Below are 25957 nucleotides of genomic sequence, written 5' to 3' on the forward strand. Positions count from 1 at the left end.
ATAAAAAGACAAAAACAATAAAAAATTATTCAAAAAAAAAAAAGAAGCTTGGGAAATTTTGAAAAGTAAGATTATAAAAGGCCAATCTAGTACAATACCAATGAAGAAGAAAAATAACTCTCAAAAGAAACCAGCATGCTGCATAAAGAACTCTCTGACAAATTGAAAGACAAAAAAGATAAGTACAAAAAGTGGAAAGAGGAGCACATAACTAAGGCAGAATATCAGCAAATAGCCTGAACCTGCAAAGTTGAAGTGAGGAAAGCTAAAGCTCACAATGAAGTAAGGCTTGCAACCAAAGTTAAAAATAACAAAGAAACTGTATTTCAACGTGTAAAAGACAAGAAAAAAGTCAAGGAAACGATTGCCAAAAATGGCAAGAAGGTGACAAGCAACAGGGAGAAAGCAGAACTGCTTAACTTGTTCTTTGCATCTGTCTTTACACAAAAGGAAAAATAGTCCAACCAATCAAAAACACTAACGTGAAAAACAGATTAGGAACTCAAGTTAAAATAAGGAAGAAAATTGTAAGTGAGCACCTGTCCAACCTACATGAGTTCAAACCACCAGGACCAGATGGATTACACCCCAAGGTTCTGAAGGAACTGGCAGATGTGATCTCAGAACCACTGAGCTATATCTTTCAAAGGTCCTGGAGCACCTGGGAACTGCCAGAGGACTGGAAAAGAGCTGATCTGGTTTCCATCTTCAAAAAAGGGGAAAAAACAGATTCAGGAAACTACAGACCTATCAGCCTGACGATAGGAAGATTCTGGGAAAGATAATCCAGCCATAAATCTGCAAACATTAAGAGGCAAAGAAAGTCATAATGAAAAGCCAACATGGGTTTGTCAAAAACAGGTCAAGCAAGACAACTTTGATTGCTAGAAGACCTCCAAGGTCCCTCCCAACTCTGTTATTCTGTTCTCTTCTTTTAGTCCAATCCCCCGAAAACCTGATACCGTTTTAGACAAATGGCTGTCCAGTCCCTTCTTAAAAATCTCCAGTGATGGAGACCCTCAGACTCTGGAGGGGAGCCCTTCCGCTGATTGATTGTCCTCACTAGCATGACAATGCTCTGTAGATCTGTCTCTGGGGAGCTTCCTTCCTTCCATCCACCTTCCTTAGTTCTTTCCTTCCTTCCTTCACTTCATCCCTCTCTCTGTCTCCTCCTCCTCCTCCTCATCTCGTTCCTTCTTTCCTTTCCTTCCTCCCCTTTCCTTCTTATTCCTATCACCTTCTTTCCTTCTTTCTTTGCTTCCTTCCACCCCTCTCTCTTTCTCCTTCCTTCCTTCCTTCCTTCCCTGCCTCCCTCCCCAAGAGGGGACGAGTGGAGGGCGAAGGAGCAACCGGCTACGGGTGGCCAGGGACCCCCCCCCTTTGGACGCAGGACGGAAGACCATGAGGAGAGGCCAGAATGAGGGGACGAGGGGAGGGCGAGAGGTTGGCAGAGCCACGAGCGGCGGTGGTTGTCCCAGGCAGGGGCGGGGCAGGGGCGGGGGCGGTGTGGGTAAAAGGGAAGCGGTGGGGGGTGCGGGGCCAGAGGGGATCGGGCCATGGAGGTGGCGGGGGCGCTGGGTGCAGGCATGGCGCTGCTGCTGGGGCTCTACGCGCTGATTTACTACAACTTCGTGGCGGCCACACGGTGCCGGAACGCGGTCAGCCTGCGGGGCAAGACGGTGCTCATCACAGGTCAGCTGGGGGGGGGGGGCGGTGGGGGCAGTGCCTTTCTTTCTTCCTTCCTTCCTTTTTTTCCTTTCTCTCTTTTTTTTCCCCTTCTCTCTCTTCCTTCCATAAGCCCCCCTCCCACCTCAGGGGCTCCGCGCAAAAGTCCCGGAGCAAAAGCGCAGCGCGAAGGTCCCAGAGAGACGCCAGTGGAAAGTCGACCCCAACCCAGGTTTCTCCGCGGAGTTTCTGCCCCATCCTGGTCCAGCTTGACCCAAAGGCGCTTCAGGCGCAACCGAGAAAGTTCAGCCCCAAAAAGCCCCTCGGGAACAAAGCAGGTCAGGGCTGACCCGGGAGGCTCCGCACATGCCGGCCGTCCCCGAGGCTTCCTCGGACCTCGGCCAGGGAGGAAGGAAGGGAGGGAGGGAGGAAGGGGTGCGGAAGAGCAGGGGGGAAAGTAGGGCTGGGCTGCCGGAGACCCGCGCTTGGACCAGCCAGGGGGAGCCTCGGAAGGACGACCAGAACAAGAGAGTCCGAAGGGACCTTTGAGGTCCTCTAGTCCAACCCTCCTGCTCCAGCAGGAGACCCTATACCAGGGTTATCCAATCTGTGTGGGGAGGGGGAATTCGGGGAGCTGAAGTCCACAAGTCTTAAAGTTCCCAAGTTGGACACTCTGACTCTTCCAGACAAATGGCGTCCAGTGTCTTCTTTAAAAGCCTCCAGTGATGAAGCACCCAGGACTTCTGGTGGCCAGCTGTTCCACTGACTAATTGTTTTCACTGTCAGGAAGTTTCTCTTTAGTTCAAGGTTGCTCCTCTCCTTGATTGGTTTGATTGGATTCTTGTCCTGCCTTCAGGGACTTTGGGGAATAGCCAGACCGGCTTTTCAGGCTGCCTGGGGCTCATGGGGCAAGGGTCACTTCTCTTAGTCCCTGGCTCTGCTTCGGCTGCCCCACAGGCTGCAGTCCTGTCTCCTTCCCCCCCCCCCCCCCCCCCCCCCCCGCCACGGAGAGAAGCTGGGAGCAATTCAGGGAAGAAGCCAAACATGCAGAAAAGCCCATTCAGTCCTGGAAGGGAGATGGGAGGAGCTGGGAAGGCTAGGAAATTGGACACCGTTTAACATTGATGCTAAGAGGTAGGACTGGAACTCAGTCGATGGGAGATAGGTGATGTCGTAACCACGCCAGGGATAAAACACCCAGACACAAACTGAGCCACATGGTATATGTAGTCCAGTGCAGTGAGCCATGTGGGGATCTGTACACTGGCGAAACAAAGCCACCACTTCATAAACGCATGGCACAACGTAGCAGAACAAACACATCAGCACAAGACTCGGCACTTCCAACTGCATTTAAAGGACAAAATCCCTCTTTTGAAGACAGCCAAGTCCACCTTTTGGACAGAGAGGACTGCTGCTTTGAAAGAGGGGTCCAAGAGGCCCCTCTATGTGAAATTTGAACAGCCCTCTCTCAATGGAGGGGGAGGGAGGGATACAAACTCATCTATCTCCAGTCTACAACTCAGTCCTTTCAGCAGTTCCAAGAAGGACACAGAGAAACCTCAGGGTGACCTTAACAACCTCCTAAAAGAATACCAATGTCCAGCTGTCTGGAAGGAGTATAAATCCTTCCATTCCCCACCATCCAGTCAGAGCTGGAGAAGCTTCTTGGATGAGAAGCAAAACATCTTCAAAGAAAAAAAACAGAAAGTCCAATTCCCTCTTGAAAAAAGCACTTTTGGTACAACATGAATAGAATAAATAGAATAGAATAGCGGAGTTGGAAGGAGGTCTTCTAGTTCAACCCCCTGCCTAGGCAGGAAACCCTATACTGTTCCAGACAAATGGCTATCCAAAATCTTCTTAAAGACTTCCAGTGTTGGGGCATTCACAACTTCTGGAGGCAACTTCTGTTCCACCGATTAATTGTTCTCACTGTCAGGAAATTTCTCCTCAGTTCTAAGTTGCTTCTCTCCTTGATTAGTTTCCACCCATTGCTTCTTGTTCTACCCTCAGGTGCCTTGGAGAATAGTTTGACTCCCTCTTCTTTGTGGCAACCCCTGAGATATTGAAACATTGCTATCCTGTCTCCCCATGTCCTTCTTTTCATTAAACTAGACGTACCCAGTTCCTACAACCGTTCATCGTATGTTTTAGTCTCCAGTCCCCTAATCCTCTTTCTTGCTCTTCTCTGCACTCTTTCTGGATTCTCCGCATCTCTTTCACATCTGACAACCAGAACTGGATGCAAATATTCCATGCATGGCCTTACCAAGGCATTATAAACTGGTATTAACATGATCTTGTCAGATGATAGCAGGATTCCAATATTTACAAAGATGAGGGGGTTAATCTATTTTCCAAAGCACCAAAAGACAAGGCAAGAAACAATGGATGGAAACTAACTGAGGAGAAGCAACCTAGGACTAAGGAGAAACTTCCTAATGGTGAGAGCCGTCAGCCAATGGAACAGCTTGTCTTCAGAAGTTGTGGGTGGTCCATCACTGGAGGCTTTCAAAAAGAGACTGAACAACTGTTTGTCTGTAATGATATACAGTCTTCCCTGCTGAAGCAGAGGGTTGGTCTAGAAGACCTCCAAGGTGTCTTTTGAATGCAATGGAATAGAATCAGCAAGTAATAAGTCATAGGTCATAATCATGGCTACAATCATTAATCATAAGTTACAAACAACAATTGATAAATCGTAAGAAACCAATTTTTTTTCTGCAGTCCTAACTATCCGCTGAAGTCTGCACCTGTCCTGCGTGGCTGCTGTGCCAAACCAGAGAGTTATTGAGGTGCAAATGACAGGCTCCATAATAATTACTCTGCCGAACTGGATCACTAGATACTTGGGCTGTCTGAGCTTTGTGAGTTGGCGCAGGAAGAACATTCTTTGTTGTGCCTTTTTAGTGATGGCTCTAATGTTAGGTGTCCATTTCAAGTCCTTGGAGGTGGTGGAATCCAGGAGGTTGAAGGTCTCTACTGTTGATACAGGGTTGTCTAATATTGTAAGTGGAACACATGACACCAGGACACTGCAACTGTCATAAATACAAGGCAGTTTCCCTCATGTGACAATGGGGACGCAGGGATAGGTCACTATTAACTTGGCTTTGTTTGTGTCTTGCTAAGTATCTCTATTTGTCCCCGGATCAGACAGAGAAAGGAGGGTCTCTCATCCATGCCTTCATGATTGGCCTCAAGTTGTTTTGCAACTTTTGTTAATAAATTGACATCCTGCAGAGCCAGTGTTGGGAGACCTGCGCCATCTTCTGGTCTGACTGAAGAATTGCATTTTTTGAAATGCCTTTTCATTTTTAAATGTTTTATTATTAAACATATTTGCCACCCATCTTGCTACAAAGTGGCCCTTGAAAAGACCACAAGGACTCAAAGCATCTCAGCCAGGAATGCTGATCTGAACTTAAACCATCCCATGGATTGTTGTATGCCAGAATTGCATAAAACCTTATAACAGGAAAACAAGTCAGTGGCCGTGAATATTTTTGAATATGTTTGAAACCCTGTGGAAATTTTTTCCTGTGCTGTTGTACCTTCAAACAGTCACTAAATAAATGGTTGTAAGTCAAGGACTAACTGTATTAAACCTGAATAATTTTAACATATTCTTTATTGATGTAAGACTGCTCTGAAACAGTTGTGAAAATCTTACCCTGAACCAGGATTTCTCCACCTGTGCAATTTTAAGATGTTGCATTCTTTTAATTGTGGGAGTTGTAGTCCTCCCATCTTAAAATTTCCATGGTTGAGAAATACTGCCAGACAAATGCTTCACTTTGTAACACCACAAAAACTGCAGGCACAAAAATGCACCCACCCTCCTGCTGGGCGATCTTGGTGAATCCTTTCTCTGGCCTTTCCTAGGTGGAAATACTGGGATAGGGAAGGCCACAGCGGTGGATCTGGCCCGGAGAGGCGCCCGCGTCATTCTGGCCTGCCGCAACAAAGCGAGAGGAGAATCTGCCATGTACGACATCAGACAGGTAAAGTGCCTGTCGTGCGGTTCTCTCTGTTCCTCCGATTTCTTCTGCATCCAGGTGGTTTTTGATGGCTTTTATTCATCTACTTAGTGTACGGCACAGTGATGAATTCTGGATCCCGTCCAAACCGGTACTCTGCGAAGGGGCTGTCCACCATGGGCATGCGCGCTGTGCACACATGCACACCCACCGTGCACATGCACAAATCAACCGGTTGCCTTAAATACAGGAAAGGAATGTGGGCAGGCGGGCGAGCCCTCCAAAGCACCATTCCGGTACCCTGGCTGCTGCTTCAAGCAGCCACTGGTATGCCATCCTGATATGCAACACAGATGAAACACACTATACGTACAAATGCAAATGTGTGTTTAAATAAAGTGTCAACAAATACATGTATATCAAATCACTGGACAGTACAATAGGTGAGATAAAATATTAAGTTATTGTAAAACCATGATAAAATTCCCATAATTTGGTGCTACAGAGTCAGAATGGGATAGATGCTATATAGGTAATCCTCAACATGCAACATTCATTTAGTGGCTTTGCAAAGTTTGAAGGCACTTATGACCGCTTTTCACATTTATGACCATTGTAGCATCAATTTACAACAGTTCATTTAGTGACTGTTCAAAGCTTGAAGGCACTTATGACCGCTTTTCAGATTTATGACCATTACAGCATCCCGATGATCTCGGGATTAAAATTCAGATACTTGGCAACTGACTCACATTTATGACGGTTTCAGTATCCTGGAGTCATGCAATCACCTTTTGTGACCTGTGACAAATGAAGTCAATAGGGAAGCTGGATTCACTTAACAACCATGTTATTAACTTAACAATTGCAGTGATTCATTTAACAGCTGTGGGAAGAAAGATTGTAAAATAGGGCAAATCCACTTAACTGCTGTCTCCCTTAGCAAGATAAGTTTGGGGCTCAATTGTTAGTATAACTCAAGGACTACCTGTATATATAATAGGTGGACAATACAATAGACAAGATAAAATATTAGAGAAAAACCATAATAAAAACCTTCCGAGGTTGGTAAAATGAGGAGCCAGATGGTTGGGGCCAGTCGGCTGACTCTGTAAACCACTTAGAGAGGGCTGTCAAGCACTGTGAAGCAGGTATATATGTTTAAATGCTATTGCTAAATATAGAGTCTCAATGGATAGATGTTGTAATTCGATATTCAGTGTGTGTGTGTGTGTGTAAAATGGATGGATGGAAAAGATGATTGAGAGATGAAAGAGATAGATATGAAAGAGATAGGATAGATAGATAGATAGATAGATAGATAGATAGATAAACAGACAGACAGACATAGATATGAAAGAGAAAGATAGATTATAGATGTGAAAGAGAAAAATAGATTGATATGAAAAAGAAAGATAGATAGATATGAAAGAGAAAGAAAGAGAAAGAGAAAGAAAGATAGATATGAAAGAGAAAGAAAGAGAGAAGGATAGATAGATAGATAGATAGATAGATAGATAGATAGATGATTGATAGATAGATAGATGTGAAAGAGAAAGATAGATAGCTGAAAGAGAAAGAAAGATTGATATGAAAGAGAAAGAAAGAAAAGATAGATAGATATGAAAGAGAAAGATAGTAGTATAGTCTTTATTGTCATTGTACAATATAAATACAATGAAATTTGTGATGATAGGTGATACATAGACGGATAGTTACCCGTATTTCAAATGTGCATAAGTCTTTTTCATCATGAAGAAGAAAGAACACAAGATAGTTCAGCAACACAGGAACATCGTGAGGTAAATAAAAACAGCATCAGAGCCCACAGAAAAGAGGCGGGGAAAAAGGGAAACTCCCCCTTTTCACCCCTGCAGCCAATCATAGCTTAGATTGCCTCAGAGTGCTTAGAGTGCAGGAGCCAGCATTCTCCCAACCAATCAGCTGGCGCATTGTACATTTTACTGTTCCAGCTACTAAATTCAGTATCCGAACTGCTCAGATGCAGCCATTGCGGACTCTCGGCCATTCCCACCTGGCCTGGCCTGGTTCTATTGAAGGCCAGCCGCATTCCTGGAAGTGGTTCTGTTGGATCTGCGTCAGGCAGCTGTACAACATCTGTCCAAATGAAATCAGAGACACTGACAGAGCTTGTAGTTTTATATACAGTAAATGAATAGGTTTAACATCTAGATCTACAGCAGACAAGATAGTCAGCAACACAGGAACATCGTGAGGTAAATATAAACAGCATTCAGAGCCCACAAAAAAAAGGGAAACTCCCTCTTTACACCCACAGCAGCCAATCATAGCTTTTTCCTCTGCAAATATAAACCCTTCCCTTCCCCTCCACCCAGTAAGAGCTGAAGAAGCTTCTTGGATGAAAAGAGAAACGTCTTTGGGCCAACCAGGACCTGTTGGACGGAGAATCTCTACAGACCTTGGAGGTCTCCTAGTCCAAGCCCTGCTCGAGCAGGAGACCCCAAAACATTCCCTTCTTTAAAACCTCTGGTGGCAAACAGTTCCACTGGTTAATTGTCCTCACTGTCAGGAAATCCTCCTGAGTTCCAGCTTACTTCCCTCTGTTAAAAGAAATGTCCTTCTGGGTTCGGCTCCAAGTGGGGAAAAAGACACTGGAGACATGGAGGCTGCTTGGAAAGATGGTTTTAATGGTGGACAGGATCACGTGGCTTGCGCTCCGGAACAGAAAAGGTGATCACATGCTTGGTCAGTTCCCATCCGTTGCTTCTTTCCCTGCCTTCAAGGGCTTTGCGGAATAAGTTGAGCCCCTCTTCTTTGGGGCAGCCCCTTAATTAAGCAAATCACTCCAGCTGTTTTGTCAATCATGTGGTTGTTGTGTGAACCCGGCTTCCCCCATTGACTTGGTTTGTCACAATCCTCTTGAGATGATGATCACATGACTTTCATGACACACCACCATGGTAAATATTTGCTGGTTGCCAAGTGTCTGAATTTTGATCACGTGACCCCTGGGGATGATGCAATGGTCATAAGTGTGAGGTCCAGTCGTAAATCTCTTTTTCAGTACATTTTGTAACTGAATGGTCCCTAAATGAATGCTTGTAAGTCAAGGATTGCCTGCATTGTTTTATTACGCACCACCCAGAGAGATTGACGGGAGGTGAGCAGACCTAGGCAGCAGGTGAGTAAGTCAGGATCCCCCTTGGAAGCCGTACTCGATCCCGAGGCTCAGGATTCCTTCCTCTCCTTTTTCAGGAAAGTGGGAACTCGGAGGTGATCCTGATGATCCTTGATCTGGGCAGCCTGGACTCCGTGCGAGCTTTTGCGCAGACCTTCTTAGAATCGGAGCCCCGTCTGGACATCCTCATCAACAACGCAGGTGGGGACAAAGCAGACTCTCCCCAGGGTCTCCGGGCGAGGAAGGGGGAAGATGGTGGCCTTCTCCAGGATTTCCTGTTCCTTCGGGGATTTGTTCATAACTCAAGGAGCAGCTCTTTTTGGTTTTCGTTTTTTATATAATGCCTTTTTATTTTTACGAGTTACTCAAGGCATCAAACAGATGCAAAACTCTTTCCTCTTCCTATTTTCCTCACAACAACAACCCTTTGAGGGAGTTGGGCAGAGAGACAGATTGGGCCAAGTCACCCAGCTGGCTTTTGTGCCTAAGTCAGGACCAGAACTCCCCATCTGCTGGTTATTGGCCAAATGTCTCCCAGGTGGCCTTCATGCCTAAGGCAGGATTTGAACTCATAGCCTCCTGCTTTCTAGGCTTCACTATAAATCAAACTGACTTAGCTGACATAAACATTCTGTTGCCTTAACCCAGAGGTGGGTTTCAGCCCGTCCTCTCCGGTACGCGCATACCAGTTGAAAGAATTTAGTGTGCCTTCCCATACCGGGGCTTCCAGAGGCCCGGTACTGGAACAGTCCCTCCCCGGCCTCCCTCCCGCCCACCAGCAGAAGCCTTCTGGGAGGTTTTGGCTGGCACGCGCACAGAGGCAGGGTGGGAAATCGCAGTGGGAGGAAATCGCATGGATTCCCCACCCCCTTCATTGAAACGAGGCGGCTGTCAGAGGAGAGAGCAGCGCGCACCTGTGGACTTGTCCAAAAAATCCTCCCCTCCTGTTCCTTCTTCTGCTGTTTGAACAAGCTACGCGGATCGTGCTCCCTTGTCTTTGACAGCCACCTAGTTTCCAATTGGGGGGGGGGGAAGAAATCCATCTTTTTCATCCCTCTCCATGGATCTCTGCCCCAATTAGAAACAAGGCGGCTGTGAAAGACAAGACAGCGTGCCCCGCGCGGCATGTACAAACAGAAAAATAAGGAACAGGAAAGGGGTTCCACGCGGGGCTTTCAAACAGCCGAACTCCCCTCCTGTTCCTTCTTCTGCTGTTTGTACATGCTCTGCGAGTCACGCTCCTTGTCTTTCACAGCCGCCTCGTTTCCAATTGGGTGGGGATCCATGGAGAGGGATGGAAAAGATGGATTTCTTCCCCCCCTCAATTGGAAACGAGGCAGCTGTCAGAGACAAGAGGGCAGCGCACACCACGTGGGCTTGTGCAGCAGCAGAAGAAGGAGCAGGAGACGAGGATTCAGCTGTTGCACAAGCCCACAGGCACATGCTGCCCTCTTCTCTCTGATAGCCGCCTGGTTAAAAAGCCATCCTCCGCGGCGTTTTTCCCTGGGGGAGCTCCGCAAAACATTCCAAGACCAATGCCACCACATCTGTCCTCTTCGGGGATAGGTCCTCTTCAGAAGGTGTCCCTCGCGTTCCTTGTCTTCCGGGTGCGGCCCCACATCATGGAAAAGATAGGCGGGTGCATGCCCCGCACAATTAAGGCCCAGAGAGGGAAGCCTCTGCACAAGCCCGGCTGAATGAGAACAAGTTCCCGCCCTTACGAAGGATCCAGGATGAGGGACGGACCTGGCTGCCCCATTGCCTCTGGCTTCCCTCTGAGAGTCTCCGCTCTCCGGGGCTGTAATTGTGCAGTGTGTGTGCACACGCCTATGTTTTCCACAGGGGGTCGCAGGTGGGCTCCGGAGTCGCTCCACGCCCCCAGGGAAAAACAATGCTGCCAGATAATTTTAACCATATATTTTGGTCCTATGACTGAAGAATGCTGCAAAATACCATAAATACAGGCCAGTTGTTGAGTGTTTCAAATGTGATTACGCAGAAGCAAAAAACAAGATGGCAGCACCTACAATGCCGCCCGGAGAACTGGTTCAGGGGTGTGGCAGGCCTGGGTCACTGCTAGTTCCAGCAACCCAGGCCTCCAAACCACTACCGGTTTGCCCGAACCGGTAGGAACCCACCACTGCTTTTGGGTATCTGTTGCAAATTCGGATGATCAGGAAATGATCCATTGTAACCCAAGTGTCGACCCTGAAGCTGAAATATATCTAGCCATGTTTTATCATAGTTTATTTCCTACTCTTTCTCCAAGCTTTTTCTTGGTATTCTGTAAGGAGATCAAAGGAGGCTTCACGCTCGCCACATTCTAGCAGGAGGAAGGGGGGGTTGCAGAGATGGGTGGGGCGGGGGTTATGGCTAGGCAGCCTTCTTTCCCCTGGGAACTGAGAAGGTGCCTGCAGTTGGCTGAAGGTGGAGTGTGGAGTCACTGGACGGTTGGACTGTGAGCTGATGGGAGAATGTGACTCGGAGGGAAGTTTCCAACTTTTGCTTTTCACTGGGTGTAATTCTGGGGTTTGGTCAGAGCCAGAATTAAATCAAGACCTCTGTTCCTAATAAAGAGATTTTGATAAAATACGGAAGCCTTGGAATTTTCATTCTGGGGACTTATTACTTGGAAGTGGAACCTTGTCACCAAGGACTACCTGTAATCTGCTTATTTATCTGGTAGGAGTCTTTCAGCATGGCCAAACTGCCGATGGCTTTGACCAGGCCTTCCAGGTCAACCACTTGGCCCACTTCCTGCTGACCCACCTGCTCCTGGACCGGCTGAAGCGCTGCGCCCCGAGCCGGATCGTAATTCTGGCCTCAAGTGCGCACTCCTCTGGGAAGATTGACTTTCAGTCCACCAACAAACCGAACAAGTGGATGATGAAGGGGGCAGAATCCTACTGCAACAGCAAACTAGCCAACATTCTCCACGCGAGAGAGCTGGCCAAGCGGCTGGAAGGAACCAACGTCACCTGCTACGCGGTTCATCCAGGTGAGTGGGAGTCCGGCTCCATGGAATCCCCCCAGGCATTTCTCTCCCACTGGGAGCTCCCTCGACCCCTCTGCAGACCCACCCCGGGAGTTTCCTCCATCGATCTCAGCTGGGGAGGGAGGCGTCTCCCACCATCCAAAGTCCAGAATCCTAGAATCTTATTGTGGAAGGGCCGTTGGAGGTCTTCTAGTCCAACCCCCTGCCCAAGACAGGGATGAGATTTGGCCCAGTCTCTTATTCCTCTTCTGCATTTTCCGCTCCTTCTGTCCCCCTTCTTCACCGCCTCTTCCTCCTTCTCCTTCTCTTATTCTTCCCCTCCTTCTCTTACATCTCCTCCTCCTCTCTGCAAACCCCCTCCCTTTTAGCACTGATGATGCTACCTAGTTGAGTAATGAAATGTCTGCAAGAAACATGTTGCCCAAAGAGTGTCATGGTTGCCGGTAGGAAACAGTTATTATGCATTTGGGATCTCCCCACCATCCATCTCTGTTCTCTCTGCCTTCGATTTCAGGAGTGGTTAAAACCGAAATTACTCGCTCCCATCCCTGGTGGACACTTTGGTTGGTTTGGTCCGCCAAACTGTTCGTCCGAAATAGTGAAGCTGGGGCTCAGACCTCCATCTACTGCGCCACCGAGGAGGGCATCGAGAGGCTGAGTGGGCGGTATTTCGTGGACTGCCGGCCGAAGGTGCCCAGTCCACTGGCCTGTGATGACCAGCTGGCCAAGAAGCTCTGGGAATTCAGCGAGAGGCTGCTGGGACTGACCAGCTAAATATTTCCACTTTAAATTTGACTCCTTAATTTTTCTGAGGTGAAGGCAGGAAAAAAATCACATGGAATAGCAGACACAAAATCACCCCAAAATCACATTAGATACCTCTACAATTAGTCCAGGGCTGAAAAGCCAACACAGTTCTAGGCTGCCTAAAGTGTGGGATAGAATCAAGATCATGTGAAGTATTAATACCACTTTATAATGCCTTGGTAAGGCCACACTTGGAATACTGCATCCAGGTTTGGTCGCCACGATGTAAAAAAAGAGGTGGAGACTCTGGAAAGAGTGCAGAGAAGAGCAACCAAGATGATTAAGGGACTGGAGAAGGCTAAATCATATGAAGAACAGTTGCAGGAACTGGGATTGTCTAATGAAGAGAAGGACGAGGGATGACACGATAGCAGTCTTCCAATACTTGAGGGGTTATCAGAGAGAATGGGGGAAGCATCTGAAGGCAAGACAAGGAGCAGGAGGAGGCTGTGAGATCCTTGGTGCTCTCTGAGCATGGCTGATTGGGCAATTTTGGAAGCTGAATCCATATCTTAAGGTTCCCAAGGTTAGGGACCCCAAAATTTCAGGGTAGACCAAAGTGGTTTATGTAAGAGGCCAGGAGATGCCAACTGGATTAATCCATAGCGATGCTGGGGTGGTACCTGATCCAAATATTCCTTTAAATCACGTCCTTTTGTTCTTCAGTAGAAAACGAGCATTCCTGCTAATCCAGTAGTCTAAGTGAATACTTTTCACCCTAAATAAATAAAATTATTTTCATCCTGCATTATTTTCACGCTGAATTATTAAAAATGATGAAAGGATGGAGGAAAGATTCGTTCAGAAAGGTTGAGCTAAGTCTTTCTCTCCCTGGGAATGGAGGATCCTGGCAGCCGGAAAGCTGGTTATCGTGGCCTGGAACGGGGGCAGGATTGTCCCTGTGCCATCCAAGGCTCTGGAATGGCTGGGGTGGGGGCAGGGGGTGCCTGCTGCTATGCCCCCCCCCTTGAGGACTGCTGATGCTATCCGTGGGCAACCTGGTTTTCTGCCATACGGAAGCCAGAAAAGAATAAAAGAGCAGGAATAACTTTCCCACAATTGCTCCACAATTTACACCCACATCTTCTAACCAACTCGGGGAAAGGACAGAAAAGTCATTCTTTAATATTCTTCATGTGAAGGTAGAGGGAGTCCTCGCTTTATGACCTTTCGTTTAGTGACCGTTGAAGTTACAACGGCACTGAAAAAAGTGACTTATGACAGTTTTTCACAGTTACGATCGTTGTAACATCCACACAGTCATGTGACGCTTGGCAATTGACTTATATTTGCGACGGTTGCAGTGTCCTGGGGTCACGTGATCCCCTTTTGCGGCCTCCTGACAAAACCAGAAAACCAGATTCACTTAACAACCATGTGACTACCGTAACAATTGCAGTGATTCACTTAACAACTATAGCAAGAAAGGTAGTAAAACGGGGCAAAACTCACTTAACAACTGCCTTGCTCAGCAATGGAAATTTTGGGTTTAACTGTGGTCGTACGTCGAGGACTACATATAATTTTCTTCATTGGAATGTATTAGCCCCCCAGTTGTGTATTCTCATGTGCACAACAACACACACACGCACGCACACTATTTTAACCAAGTCAGGGAACAGACCGAAGATCATTACGTAATATTTCCTATTTGAATCTATTAGCCACCCAATGATAATGGATTCAGGTGTAAAATGAAGCATGCAGATGTATACGCAAACACACACACTCCCTTTGCATCATCGCTCACTCACTTCAACGTTGGGTCTTATTTAGAAGTTGCCGCAAGGCTGCCAGATGAGCAACGGATGTTGTGCGAAGGGTTTCTTTCTGTCCCGGGCTGTTCACCCAACCAACTTTCTTTTGCTTTCAGGAGTTGTTATGACCATAGTAATTAATGGCTCCTTTCCATGGTGGGAATTTTGGTCCCTTGGTTTGTGAGTCTGTTCGTCTGAGATTGTGACGCAGGAGCACAGACTTCCACCTACTGTGCCACTGAGGAGGGAATTGAGAGGCTGAGCGGGCAGTGTGTTCTGACCCAGCCTTGGCAGAAACAAGAAACAGGCTCCTTGTCACGAAACCCCCCTCTTTATTTACCTCTTGTGAATTAATTTTATTCACCCACCGAAAAGTCCAGGCAAGAGTCCTTCAAGGAGTTCACTGCAGTAACAGACCGTCTCAGTTCCTTGCAATAATTGCAAGGCCATGAGCTCCCAGCTGAAAGGCTGCAAGTTAAGTTCTGGCAAGCAGTCTTTGTGGCACGAAATACAATGGGCAAAATCTTCAGAAATACGAGCTGTTGTCTCCTATAACAATCGCTCCCCTTTCCTTCTATTTATTCCCCAGCCAGGGAGGGGCCATCCAGCATCCATGTGTGCTTTGCTTCCTGGGTCGCCTCCTCATCCTCCGTTGCTCGCCTATCTGTTCTGCGCATACATGCATCTGGAACAGCTGTTCTTCCTCCCCACTTATCTCAGCTTCCAAAGGCAGCTGCCTCTTCAGTGGCTGGGAAATGTCAGACAGCCCTGACTCCGACGTAGAGCATCCATCACAGCCTTCCCCAGGCTCCAGCACTGGCCCAAGTTCTTTCCCAGCCTCCTCATTATCCGAGTCTGCCACCCCTCCACTGGCAGCTGGTGGGCCACAATTCAGCGAGAGGCTGCTAGGACTGACCACATAAGACGGGAAGGGACGAAGATGGAGTTTGGGTTGGTTGCACAGTCAGCCACATGTTCAGACTGGATTTGGCATTTTATCTACCGCTCGAGGCCTTCCCAAGGACCTGGGAGAGGCAGGTGTGGGTGTTTGATGGTGATGACGGTCTTGTCACAGAATGGAACCTATTTTGAGTCACGCTGCCTTTTGCAATTGACTGATAGGGATTCTGTCATTGACAATGGACCTCAAGTGGTGCTCCACATGTGTTGGGATTGCACCCAGGGCAACTGTTGGGACTACCTTTACTTTGCCACAGTCATTCTGTTTCTGTTTGCAGGTAGGACTAAAACTCACTGCCACCTGGTGATTAGCCCAAGGACACCCAGCTGGCTTTCATGCCTAAAGTGGGATTAGAACTCACTGTCCCCTAGTGACTGCCCCAAAGTCACACAGCATGGTTTCATGTCTAAAGTGGGACTAGAAAATCACTGCCTCCTTGTGATTGGCCACGAGTCACCCAATTTTTCCAGGTCTTCCCATTTCTAGTTGGAACGGACCTTGGAGGCCTTCTAACATAGATGTTAAGAATATCAACCTTGCAGAGATCACTTCCGGTTCCTGTAGGTGACGGACGTGTTGTCCGCTGCTCGTCTCCCTGGTGGGCTCCGTTCAGGAGCCCAGGGGGCCCTGGAGGAGTCTCCTGCCGCAGGGCAGCTTGCTGGAATCCCCCAGACTCAGCGGCAGCCGGCGGGGGTGTTTCCAGCCTCGCCCCAGGTGCCAGGGAGCGGAGGGGGGGCATGAGACAGCTGTGGGCTGTCTGCCCTTTCACCGAATGAGCTCCGGGAGGAAAGAGTTAAGCGAAAGAAGAGCAGCTGAAATGCCGGTGGGGAGAGATCCACCCTAATCTCCTTAATCATTGTTAACAGATAAGCAGCAGACTTGTAAGCTTTTGTTCAATCCATTTGAAACTGGAAGATTAGAGGGGGGTGTTTCTTTCTCTTTACCCCCTCCTTGGACAAAGCGGCATTTGAACTATCTCTCTCTATATTGGAATGGAGAGAGAATAAAGGCTGACTTGCCACTTGCACTAACTATCTGAGAATGATTGATATCACCGCTGCAAGAGGTGACTGCTGAGCTGTTTTCTTAAAAGGAAAAAAAATATAGAATTCCTTGTTCTTCTCCCTGCGAAAGGAGGAGCCAAGATGGCGCCCCTCTGTCTTTGTTTTTATACCTATAAATGAAGCCTGCCTTTTGAAACTACCTTTGGGGGGGGGAATTTCTGGTAATTGTCTTAATACCCCCTCTGAAGGCACTCTGGACTTCTCCCATTCCGTGGTCTTCCTGATTAATTCTGACTATTTGACTTTTCCTCTTTCTTGTGTACCTTCGTGCCTTGGAACTGTGAAGGAGAACTAACTTTTTACTTTTGGATTTGCCTGCCACCTGGTACCGACACAGCTGCGTGCTCCACTGACGCCATTCTCTTTGTAAAAGACTTATCATCTCTGAATGCAGATAAATGGGGCCCAAAAAACCTCCAATGGGCAAGTCATTCTCGGCTCCTGCCTCTTGGTTTAGATGGTTATTGATATAATGTAAAACAAGATTCTGTTTATCCTTATCTTTTATACGTTGTTTTTAACATTGTAAAAATTGTGAGATTTGGGGGGATTTCTACCACTAGCACGGGAGCTGAAAAAATTTTCTTTGTACCCTTTTTACCTTTCCCTATAAATGTTCAAAAACCAATAAAATTCTTTTAAAAAAAAAAGAATATCAACCTTGCTCGGGGACTTCTGGTTGACTTCCAGTGCCATAGGTAGCTTGGTCCACAAACTCTGCGACCAGCTCTGATCTCTCCTTATCGGAGTGTTCAAATTTGGACCATAGCCACTCTGTAGGAGTGGTGAAGCAAAGGGGGACCACCTAGCAGGTAGAGGGGAGCCGCATCTCTCCTCCCTGATTTGGAAAGCCCCCTTAACCCATAATAGGGAGTAGCGACCGCAAACATGGCTGCCATGAAGCCGAAGACAGCCTGAAAACCTAAGACTGTGCAGAAGAAGAGAAAGTGAGTGGCTTGTGAACTGGGAGAGTATTTTTAAATTGAAAAATAAAGAAATTTGAAGCATATGGGAACAATTGCCTAGCGGCGGAAGAAGCACATTAAAATAATCAGAATATATAAGAAGAGAAATTTTTTAAAGAAAATCAAGGAAAAGAAAATTGAACTCGCAAAGCAAAGACATGGGATTGAAAAGGTATTTAAAAAATACTGGAATTCAATCTAGATCTTGTTTTTTACAATTATAAACCTTGCCCTACTACTGGATTTATAATTTAAAACAATTAAAATTGGACTATCAGCATTACGTAAGGAGGCAATAGCCAACACTCCAGAAGATAGGCTTAAGATACAGAAGGATCTTGACAAACTTGAACATTGGGCACTATCTAATAAAATGAAATTCAATGGTGAAAAGAGTAAGGTTCTACATTTAGGCAGCAAAAATGGAATGCACAGGTACAGTATAGGTGGTACCTTGCTTAATAGTAGTAACTGTGAAAGGGATCTTGGAGTCCTAGTGGACAAGCATTTAAATAGGAGCCAGCCGTGTGCAGCAGCTGCCAAAAAAGCCAACACAGTCCTAGGCTGCATCAACAGAGGGATAGAATCAAGATCACGTGAAGTGTTAATACCACTTTATAATGCCTTGGTAAGGCCACACTTGGAATACTGCATTCAGTTCTGGTCGCCACGATGTAAAAAAGATGTGGAGACTCTAGAAAGAGTGCAGAGAAGAGCAACAAAGAGGATTAGGGGACTGGAGACTAAAACATATGAAGAACGGTTGCAGGAACTGGGTATGTTTAGCTTAAGAGAAAGAAGGACTAGGGGAGACATGATAGCATTGTTCCAATATCTCAGGGGTTGCCACAAAGAAGAGGGAGTCAAACTATTCTCCAAGGCAACTGAGGGTAGAACAAGAAGCAATGGGTGGAAACTAATCAAGGAGAGAAGCAACTTAAAACTGAGGAGAAATTTCCTGAGAGTTAGAACAATTAATCAGTGGAACAGCTTGCCTCCAGAAGTTGTGAATGCCCCAACACTGGAAGTCTTTAAGAAGATGTTGGATAGTTATTTAATAATAATAATAATAATAATAAATATTTATTTCTTAGCCGCACCCTCTCCTGAAGGACTCGGGGCGGCGTACAATAAAACATATGAAATAAATATATAGACAAGACATACATATTACAAAAACATATACCAAGACATGTATAAGGAGGAGGTCGGCTAATGAATAAAAACAATAAAATACAATGTTTAAAAACCCCTAAGTAATTGAATGCAATTAAAATACCCAAATAAAAACCCGTCAGGAGCGATATAGTTAGATCAAAGTTGAGCCAGGCGAGCTACTTGGAATAGGTGGGTCTTGAGCTTTATACGAAAGGAGCGGAGGTCAGAGGTATTCCTAATATCCGGAGGGAGGTCATTCCACAGGGCTGGCCCGCCACAGAGAAGGCTCTACTCCTAGGCGCCGCCCCTCGACACTGTCTGGTGGATGGCACCTGGAGGAGGCCCTCTCTGTGCGAGCGGATTGGTCGCAGGGATGTATGGGGCAGAATACGATCCCGCAAGTAACTAGGTCCTGAGCCATGGAGCGCTTTAAAGATTGTTATCAAAACCTTGAAATGCACCCGATAGACCACAGGAAGCCAGTGCAGCTCGCGCAGGAACGGTGTCACATGGGAGTACCTAGTACTCCCCATAATTACCCGCGCGGCTGCGTTCTGGACCAACTGTAGCCTCTGGGTGCATTTCAAGGGAAGCCCCATGTAGACAGCGTTACAGTAGTCCAAGCGAGACGTCACCAGCGCATGAGTGACTGTGCGTAAGGCGTCCCGGTCCAGTAGGGGGCGCAATTGGCGCACCAGGCGAACCTGGTGGAACGCCCCTCTTGCCACGGCTGTCACATGGTCATCCATGGACAGCCGGGCATCCAGGAGGACGCCCAAATTGCGCGCCCGCTCCACGGGGGCAAGTTGAATGCCCCGGATGGCCAATGATGGAATTAATTGGCTGAACCGGGGAGCCGGTACCCACAGCCACTCCGTCTTGGAGGGGTTGAGTTTGAGTCGGTTGTCATCCATCCAGATCCGTACGGCTTCCACACACCGGGACATCACTTCGATGGCCTCGTTGGGGTGGTTCCGGGTGGAAAAGTACAGCTGAGTATCATCAGCGTACAGATGATATCCCACCCCGAAACCACGGATGATCTCACCCAGCGGCTTCATATATGTGTTGAACAGGAGTGGCGAGAGGACCGACCCCTGTGGTACCCCACAAGTAAGGGGGCGTAGGATCGACCTCTCCTCCCCTGCCAACACACGCTGCGTCCGGCCAGAAAGGTAGGAGCCGAACCACCGCAAAACGGTGCCCCGGACCCCCAACCCCTCCAGCCGGCGCAGCAGGATACCATGGTCGATGATATCAAAAGCCGCAGAGAGGTCTAATAGGACCAGGATAGAGGAACAACCTCTATCTCTGGCCCTCCAGAGATCATCCACCAACGCGACCAAGGCCGTCTCCGTGCTGTGACCGGGGCGGAAGCCGGACTGGCGCGGGTCTAGATAATCATTTTCCTCCAGATGCCGTGGAAACTGGTAGGCCACCACACTCTCTACAACCTTCGCCAAAAAGGGAAGGTTGGAGACAGGACGATAATTGGCCAGCTCCAAAGGATCCAGGGAAGGCTTCTTGAGCAGGGGTCTCACCACCGCCTCTTTCAAGGCAGCCGGGAGAGACCCCTCGCTCAACGAAGTGTTCACTAGGTCCAGGAGCCAGTCTCGTGTAACCTCCCAGGATGCCAGTACAAGCCAGGAGGGGCACGGGTCCAATAAACATGTGGTGGGTCGCAGTCGTCCACGCATTCTGTCCAAATCCTCGATGGCAACCAAGTCAAACTCCTCCCAGGTCGATTCCACAAGACTCGCCACAGACGTCTCCATTGGACCACTAACAGGGACCCAATCCTTCCGGATTTGGGCGATTTTATCCTGCAGATATTTCCCAAATTCCTCTGCTCTGCCCTGTAGAGGGGCCTCCCGCGGCCTCTGAAACAAGAGGGAGCGGGACACCCGAAACAGGGCGGCAGGGCGGTTCTCTGCGGATGCAATGAGAGTGGCACAATATTGGCGTTTGGCCACTCTCAATGCCACAAGGTACATCCTTAAATGGGTTCGTGCCTGTGTTCGATCAAGTTCGGAACGAGAGGATCTCCAATGACTCTCTAGACGTCTCTTGCGGCATTTCATCACCCTCAGCTTCTTGGTAAACCAAGGGGCCAGGGTGGATTTGTCTGAAATGGTATAGGGTTTCCTGCCTAGGCAGGGGGTTGGACTAGAAGACCTCCAAGGTCCCTTCCAACTCTACTATTGTATTGTATTGTATTGTATTGTAAGTTGAAGTCTGAATGCCATCTGCTGCTAAAAGGAGAGCTGTGCATCTTTGGGACTGTTTAAATTGCTGTATTATAAGTATCTACTTTAAAATTATTGGAGACTTATACAATAAACAAAACTTTTAACCAAGTTATTCTGAATATTGTTGAGCAAATTAAAGTGACTGGAATGGATAAACCCCAGGTTTCTTTTTTTAAACTGGATTGACTGTAAAATGGAAGCAAGTGGAGACAATGGAATGGAGCTGATCTACCAAGACATTAAAGATTTCTTTACAACCAAATATTTCCTTCATCTCCTTGTGTTTTTCTTTTATAAAAACACAAGGAGATGAAGGAAATATTTGGTTGTATAGATCCTATAGATCAAAACTTGGAAAATACAATACAAGGAACTGTGGAAACTTATCACCCAGCCGTCTCCCAGAAAAATGAAATATCCTAGGAAATATTGAAATGGCAGAATATTATATTTCCCTGGATGTGAAAAGGAAGAAACATGTTTTAAAGAGAGAATAGCTCCCTGCAGGTTCCTGCCCCCACCACTTTGTCAATGGGCCATTAAGAAGGCCAAGCCAGTCCCTTGACATATTAAAGAGTTCTCCCCTTCAGCTCCAGGGGGATGGGATTAAGGCATGATAATATTGGCCCTTTTCCCAACTCGCCACATGGCATCTGAGAACTCAACCAAACCTGGATTCAAAACGCAGCCTAGAGAGTTGCCCCCGCATGACCCCATGGGAATCTGACAACCAATCAGAATACAAGGTCAAGATCAAAGGCCAGAGAGGGCATAAAACCAAGGATTCAACATCTCAGCCCTTCCTTCTCTTTTTCTCCACCAACATTGAAGCATGTGATCACCTTTTCAGTTCAGGACTCAAACCACGTGGTCCTGTCCACCATTAAAACCATCTTTCCAAGCAGCCTCCACATCTCCAGTGTCTTTTTCCCCACTTGGAGCCAAACATTTCTTTCAACATAACAACAAATAAATAACAGGACAAGGAGGAAAAAAATGGAATTGCTAGAAAGAGCAGAGGACACAGCAGAATCAAGAAGACAACAAGAAGAAAATATTTATTAGTACAATTGATGGTGAATAAGGGATTGGAACAGAAGGAAAATATTCGAAAAGATGTGAAAAGGAAATTGGAGAAACAGGAAGACAGCAGGAGAGGAAAAAGGGGTTAGAACAGGTAGCCATAGAACTAGACAGTGGAGGAAAAGGGTGAAGGGAGACAAAACTAGAGGGCATAGTTATAACACAGATTCAAAAGTAGGTGAAATAAAAGAATTAAAAGAAGTGTATGGGAGACAACCCCCCCAAAAAGATTAAAAACGTGGATGAGGGTGAAAGATGTGGGTTAAAGGGAAAGAAAAGGAATGCAAAGCAAAATATAGTATGAAAGAATTTTAACAAGGCTATGAATATTAGAACTATATAAGTTGGATAACTGTTTTGTATGTGGTGTAAAAGAAAAAAATCATTTTGAATATATTTTAGTAAGGTAGTAATGTAATGTATATTATTATTGGAATTATATAGGTTGAAAAATAGTTTGTAAATTAGATAAACAGAATTTCTATAAGGGTATTTTTAAATATGTATAAAATGTGATTAAAAGTGAAAAGCTAGGATTAAGTAATTTGAGATTAGACAAAAAAGATTAGACAAAATATTGAAATATAAATAGCAGAATCAGAATGTGATTACCAACAAATATACATTAAATGCTTGAAAGATCATGATTGATAAAAGTGCATATTGAAATAGTGAATAATGAAAAAAGGAAGGATCACATCTTTGAATATTAGAATGATAGGAGAAGGGAGAAAAAGGACTAAAACAGAGGTAGAAATAAGAGTGGAAAAATTGTAAAAACAGATGTTAAGATGATACAACATATGGCAGAACTATGAGAAGGTTTAGAATCGAAGGATGATAGTAGAAGTTATGTGTTAGTAAAACTAAAAATGAAAATGAAATGTAATTATTAGGAATAATACTATTATGTTTATTTGTACTGAACTATATGATACCCAGGAATCAAACCATTCACCCAATAAGATGTATAAAAATAAAAAAACTTTTAAAAAAGAGAATATCAACCTTGCTATCAAAGAAAATGAAGCTTTGGATAGTGGGGGCCATACCATGTGCACTAATCAAACAGGTGGTAAGGAAGTAGTAGAATTAAGGCACAAAATGGGTAATGTAGAAAGCTGACACAGGGTCAGTCAAAAAGGATTCAAATGTCTACACATCGACAAAGAAAGTATGAAGAATTAACCAGGTGAACTAGAAATTCAAGTAAATGAGGGCAGATATGACATTGTTGCCGTTACGGAAATGGAACATACAGCTTGAGGGATTTAAATTATTTAAAAGAAACAGATCTAATAAACGAAGAGAGAGAGTTTATTTATTTATTTTATTTTCAAGATTTATAGACTGCCCCCTCTCCCCGAAGGGACTACATTGCACTACATATAAGAAATAACTGAATCTCTACAGAAATACAGCACAACAATGATAAAAATCATCCTGAATGTACTTGGGTCAATATAAAAGAGGGGGGAAATATGACATTGCCATAGGTGTATACAATAGACCACTCAACCAAGCACAGGAAATAGATGGACTTTTTGTTGGTCAGTTAACTAAGGTATGTAGGAAGCACATCACAATAGCAATGGGGGACTTTAACTACCCTGACATCAGTGGTAGGTTGCTAATTTCTTTACCACCAGTCCGGGCGCATACTCATGCGACGTTTCTATGCATGTGTGGAAGCATCCGGGTGGGTGGGCAGAGCCTCCCGCCACTGCTACTACCGGTTCGCCTGATCCAGGCCGAACTGGGAGCAACCCACCTCTGTTTGACAATCAACTGGGAGACAAACTCTGCACCAAGTGGAAAATCAACCAGGTTCCTGACAAACCTAGCAGACAACTTTGTCTCCCAAAAAGTAGAGGAAGGAACTAGGGGGTCAGCTATATTGAATTTAATTCTCACTAACAAAGATGAGATGATAGCAGGTGTTTAAGCTACAGGAACTTGTGTGGTGGTGGGGAGACTAATCATGCAGTATTGGAATTCAGCATTATGCAAGCATAAGCAATAGAACAAGTCAAATTAGAGTCTAGGATCTTAAGAGAGCTAATTTCAATAAAATTAGAGCTTGGGAAGGATTCCCTGGATAATAATCCTCAAGGGGAAAACAACTCAAGAAGCTTGGGAAATTTTGAAAAGTAAGATTATAAAAGGCCAATCTAGTACAATACCAATGAAGAAGAAAAATAACTCTCAAAAGAAACCAGCATGCTGCATAAAGAACTCTCTGACAAATTGAAAGACAAAAAAGATAAGTACAAAAAGTGGAAAGAGGAGCACATAACTAAGGCAGAATATCAGCAAATAGCCTGAACCTGCAAAGTTGAAGTGAGGAAAGCTAAAGCTCACAATGAAGTAAGGCTTGCAACCAAAGTTAAAAATAACAAAGGAACTGTATTTCAACGTGTAAAAGACAAGAAAAAAGTCAAGGAAACGATTGCCAAAAATGGCAAGAAGGTGACAAGCAACAGGGAGAAAGCAGAACTGCTTAACTTGTTCTTTGCATCTGTCTTTACACAAAAGGAAAAATAGTCCAACCAATCAAAAACACTAACGTGAAAAACAGATTAGGAACTCAAGTTAAAATAAGGAAGAAAATTGTAAGTGAGCACCTGTCCAACCTACATGAGTTCAAACCACCAGGACCAGATGGATTACACCCCAAGGTTCTGAAGGAACTGGCAGATGTGATCTCAGAACCACTGAGCTATATCTTTCAAAGGTCCTGGAGCACCTGGGAACTGCCAGAGGACTGGAAAAGAGCTGATCTGGTTTCCATCTTCAAAAAAGGGGAAAAAACAGATTCAGGAAACTACAGACCTATCAGCCTGACGATAGGAAGATTCTGGGAAAGATAATCCAGCCATAAATCTGCAAACATTAAGAGGCAAAGAAAGTCATAATGAAAAGCCAACATGGGTTTGTCAAAAACAGGTCAAGCAAGACAACTTTGATTGCTAGAAGACCTCCAAGGTCCCTCCCAACTCTGTTATTCTGTTCTCTTCTTTTAGTCCAATCCCCCCGAAAACCTGATACCGTTTTAGACAAATGGCTGTCCAGTCCCTTCTTAAAAATCTCCAGTGATGGAGACCCTCAGACTCTGGAGGGGAGCCCTTCCGCTGATTGATTGTCCTCACTAGCATGACAATGCTCTGTAGATCTGTCTCTGGGGAGCTTCCTTCCTTCCATCCACCTTCCTTAGTTCTTTCCTTCCTTCCTTCACTTCATCCCTCTCTCTGTCTCCTCCTCCTCCTCCTCATCTCGTTCCTTCTTTCCTTTCCTTCCTCCCCTTTCCTTCTTATTCCTACCACCTTCTTTCCTTCTTTCTTTGCTTCCTTCCACCCCTCTCTCTTTCTCCTTCCTTCCTTCCTTCCTTCCTTCCTTCCTTCCTTCCTTCCTTCCCTGCCTCCCTCCCCAAGAGGGGACGAGTGGAGGGCGAAGGAGCAACCGGCTACGGGTGGCCAGGGACCCCCCCCCTTTGGACGCAGGACGGAAGACCATGAGGAGAGGCCAGAATGAGGGGACGAGGGGAGGGCGAGAGGTTGGCAGAGCCACGAGCGGCGGTGGTTGTCCCAGGCAGGGGCGGGGCAGGGGCGGGGGCGGTGTGGGTAAAAGGGAAGCGGTGGGGGGTGCGGGGCCAGAGGGGATCGGGCCATGGAGGTGGCGGGGGCGCTGGGTGCAGGCGTGGCGCTGCTGCTGGGGCTCTACGCGCTGATTTACTACAACTTCGTGGCGGCCACACGGTGCCGGAACGCGGTCAGCCTGCGGGGCAAGACGGTGCTCATCACAGGTCAGCTGGGGGGGGGCGGTGGGGGCAGTGCCTTTTGTTAGATATTAGCATATATCGGGATAAGTCTTCCCTCAGGTCCGCTCCTACAGCGGGAAACAGGTATTCCTCTGATTGGTCAATGGGCGTGCCTCATCCCTATAAAAGGGGAACCCTCCGACCACAGAGTAAGCTGGATCACTACTATTACTAATAAAGAGCTGTTAAGTCACGTCGTGTCCGCAGTCTGTCTCTCGTTGCCCAGATCTAACATTGGCGACGAAGGTGGGATTGAGAGACAGATAGGACGAAGAACGCTACTTCAAGAATCT

General features: G+C 46.4%; 1 protein-coding gene across 1 annotated transcript; it reads left to right on the plus strand.

The window, feature by feature from the left end:
- Positions 1-1556: 1556 nt before the first annotated feature.
- On the plus strand, positions 1557-13356 carry LOC309387980 (dehydrogenase/reductase SDR family member 13-like; the record flags this gene model as incomplete). The annotated part of the gene is made up of 5 exons (XM_081944931.1): positions 1557-1692; positions 5554-5672; positions 8886-9009; positions 11495-11806; positions 12318-13356. 5 exons carry the CDS (start codon positions 1557-1559, stop codon positions 12575-12577), a joined length of 951 nt encoding a protein of 316 aa, XP_081801057.1. The 3' UTR covers positions 12578-13356.
- Positions 13357-25957: the final 12601 nt, after the last annotated feature.

The sequence above is a fragment of the Natrix helvetica genome, assembly GCF_964273705.1.
Source record: "Natrix helvetica genome assembly, chromosome: 2".
Lineage (NCBI taxonomy): Eukaryota > Metazoa > Chordata > Lepidosauria > Squamata > Natricidae > Natrix > Natrix helvetica.